Source organism: Capsaspora owczarzaki (genome assembly GCF_000151315.2).
Source record: "Capsaspora owczarzaki ATCC 30864 unplaced genomic scaffold supercont2.3, whole genome shotgun sequence".
Lineage (NCBI taxonomy): Eukaryota > Filasterea > Ministeriida > Capsasporidae > Capsaspora > Capsaspora owczarzaki.
Genome location: NW_011887294.1, coordinates 758,989 through 761,645, shown reverse-complemented (window position 1 = coordinate 761,645; position 2,657 = coordinate 758,989). Strand labels below are relative to the sequence as shown.

Genomic DNA, 2,657 nt, shown 5'->3' with positions numbered 1-2,657 from the left:
CATTCACCGATGTGTAAAAGGGGCTGGTGGCGGCGAGTAGCTGAGCGAATGCATCGTCTACCTCATGGTCGGGTGCATGCTGTGGGCTGATTGCGCCTTCGCCGTTCGACTAGAACGAGCAATCTAAACTCGCGCCCCGAACTGCGTAGATCTTCGTTGCTTCTGAGCGAGTGTACCCATCCACTCTCTCTGCTCTGATGTAAGAGTGGTTGTCAAGTGCAGAACGGGCAATGTAGGGGGGCGACAGATAAGTAGAGGCGGGGCGGAGGGCGAACGACTGTCGTGCGAAGTGGACAAAGTGAATCTGGTGGATCTGGTACTCACAAAGTAAAAAGGAACTGAACTCGAGTCTTTTGGACAACCAACTTCATGCCCAACACAAAAGCAAACGCACTCAAGAAACCCCTAGGGCCAGAACGAGAGTCAAAACCCCCAAACCGCTCAGGGCTGCATCGTGGACGCCTGGTGTTGCGCAACCTGCTGCTCGTAGGCGCGTTGCCGTGCCTGCGCATCCGCCTCAGCTTGCTGCCGATGTGCTTGCCAGAACGTTTTGATTTGCTCGTGACCCTCAAAGGTCACCACAATGTGCTGGCTCGAGTGCGCCAACTCCACTCCAAGATCACGTCCATAGTGATGCAACAGGTCGTGTTCCCGCTGGTTTGAGAAGCGCTCGTATAGCACAGCTAAAGCGTGTGGGCGAGCAAGAAGGCGGAAGGGAGTAAGCGCTGGGTTGGTTGTGACAGTTTCGGAAAAAGCATTTGGTTGCCACAGTTCTCCCGGTCTTACCTGGAAGAACGCGAAGTCGATTACGCTCCAATTCCCACAACCGAAGCTGATCGCTAATGGTCTCAGGTAGTACAGGCGTCTGTCGAAAGGCAAAGCGTGTTGCAGCAGAACAAGGTCAGGCGCACGAAACCACCGTGAAACGCAAACGGGGGGGGGTATTCAACTCACTCGGCTGCGCATTTGAGGATGAGCATGAGTCCGCAAGAATCGAATCATCTGTCAAGAATGAGATGAGCATCATCAGATGAATGACGAACGAGAGAAAGCGGGCGGACATTTTGTTCTCCTCCATCACAAACGCGCGCGGCACAAACCTGCTCGGCTGTCAGACCCTTGACCAAGGCCTTTCGAACACTATCTCTCGACAAAAGCCCGCAAACCATGTTTGGAAATCGGTAGCGCAAATCCACAAACAGACTCAGCAAAGCCAGCTGCAATGGCGAATCTGAAGAGTCGGTCACGGTGAGACAAAACAGCGCCACAAACAACTATCAACAAAAGAAAGGCAGTATCTCACCAGTGTATGCGTATATCCGAAAATTGGTCTCAACAACAATGTATCCCTTGACATCTGCAGCATCCAAATTCTTGGCAGAACCGGATGCAAGATTGATCGCGAGTGGAGTGGGGTAGAAGCGCCTGGATGTACGCTGAGAAGGTCGATCGGGATGAGTGGAGCAGAGCGTAAGGCAAGCATGACAAAATAAATTCAAAAACCAATGAAAACCAACTCGCCAAACCAACATACCTTTCTTCGAAAAACAAGACCAATTTCACGCAAATGCTGCAGCAAGTCCAACTGGCCCTCCGTCAGGCCTTCTACAGGATAGTCCTGTCCAAAATTCGCGGCCAGTCAGTGCTGTTGATGGATACACGACCAGGACGAGTGGGTAGACATACCATGCCAACCGTGGAAAAGCTCAGTCGAAAGAGCAACGCCAGGGCTTCGACGGGATCTGCCCCGCGTTTCTGTTTGTTGGGACGCAAGTGCGCAGACATTGAGCAAACCTCGCTCGACTCCACAACATCCCACAGCCACAATAATATACCGCACCTGTAATGAGTTGAGATATTGAGTCAAAAAGTACCACACTTGGGTCGCCACGTCTTGGAGCAGAAATTGAAAGCCCTTGTTTGTAATCACGGGTCGACCAGCGCCCTCGCCAGTGGTGGATCTGCTTGCAACAAGCGGGAGTGAACTACGATCAACGACGAATCTTCAATGGACAACCCCCCGGCCCCGCCAACTCAAACTCACAAGGAAATCAATTCGGCATCAATTAATACGTTGACCACCTCCTGCGTAACGCCCTCAGTGTTGGCAGCAGCCATGAATTGCAACACGGCCTGAAACGTACAAAAAAAAATCGAATGAAAATGAAAAAAAAAAAAAAAAAAGTCAGCCATTGACCAGCAGTCAGCCATTGACCAGCATCAAGAGGGGCACAGACAGAGATTGTTCTCGTACCTCCCAACGCGCACGACTGTACTGTTCGAGCTCTGAAATATCTTTGGCATGCGCGTCTGGCTCAAGGGGGTCTGCTCCGGCCCACGATTTTCCACTGCCCCCAAACAAACAACCAAAACAAACCGAACGAAAAACCGTGAGGGCGCGTCGTCATTGCACTAACGCAGTGTTTTCGAAACAACAAGAATCTGCTCCCGTACCCGCCGCTCAACGCGGTTCGGAGTCCAACTCGGAATGAAGGGCTCAACAGCCAATGCGTGTCATTTGCGACAGCAATTCGCAGTGCCTTGAGCCGCTCCAACGCCTCGAGATGTGCTCTGCAAGATACAAGATGAACACACAACAATGCAAATTCAAACAAAAATCAACAATGTCAGAATACAAAGTTCCGTCGTTTCTGAGC

The 2,657-nt window shown here is 51.4% G+C and overlaps 1 protein-coding gene across 1 annotated transcript; it reads right to left on the bottom strand.

Annotated features, from left to right (window-relative positions):
- Window positions 1–441: 441 nt before the first annotated feature.
- On the bottom strand, window positions 442–2,597 carry CAOG_02231 (transcription factor tfb2; the record flags this gene model as incomplete). The annotated part of the gene is made up of 11 exons (XM_004348931.2): window positions 442–683; window positions 787–865; window positions 955–1,002; window positions 1,101–1,231; window positions 1,304–1,436; window positions 1,535–1,618; window positions 1,687–1,755; window positions 1,841–1,961; window positions 2,045–2,133; window positions 2,255–2,348; window positions 2,455–2,597. The coding sequence occupies 11 exons, from the start codon at window positions 2,595–2,597 to the stop codon at window positions 442–444; spliced, it is 1,233 nt and encodes a 410-aa protein (XP_004348981.2).
- Between the last annotated feature and the right edge of the window lie 60 nt (window positions 2,598–2,657).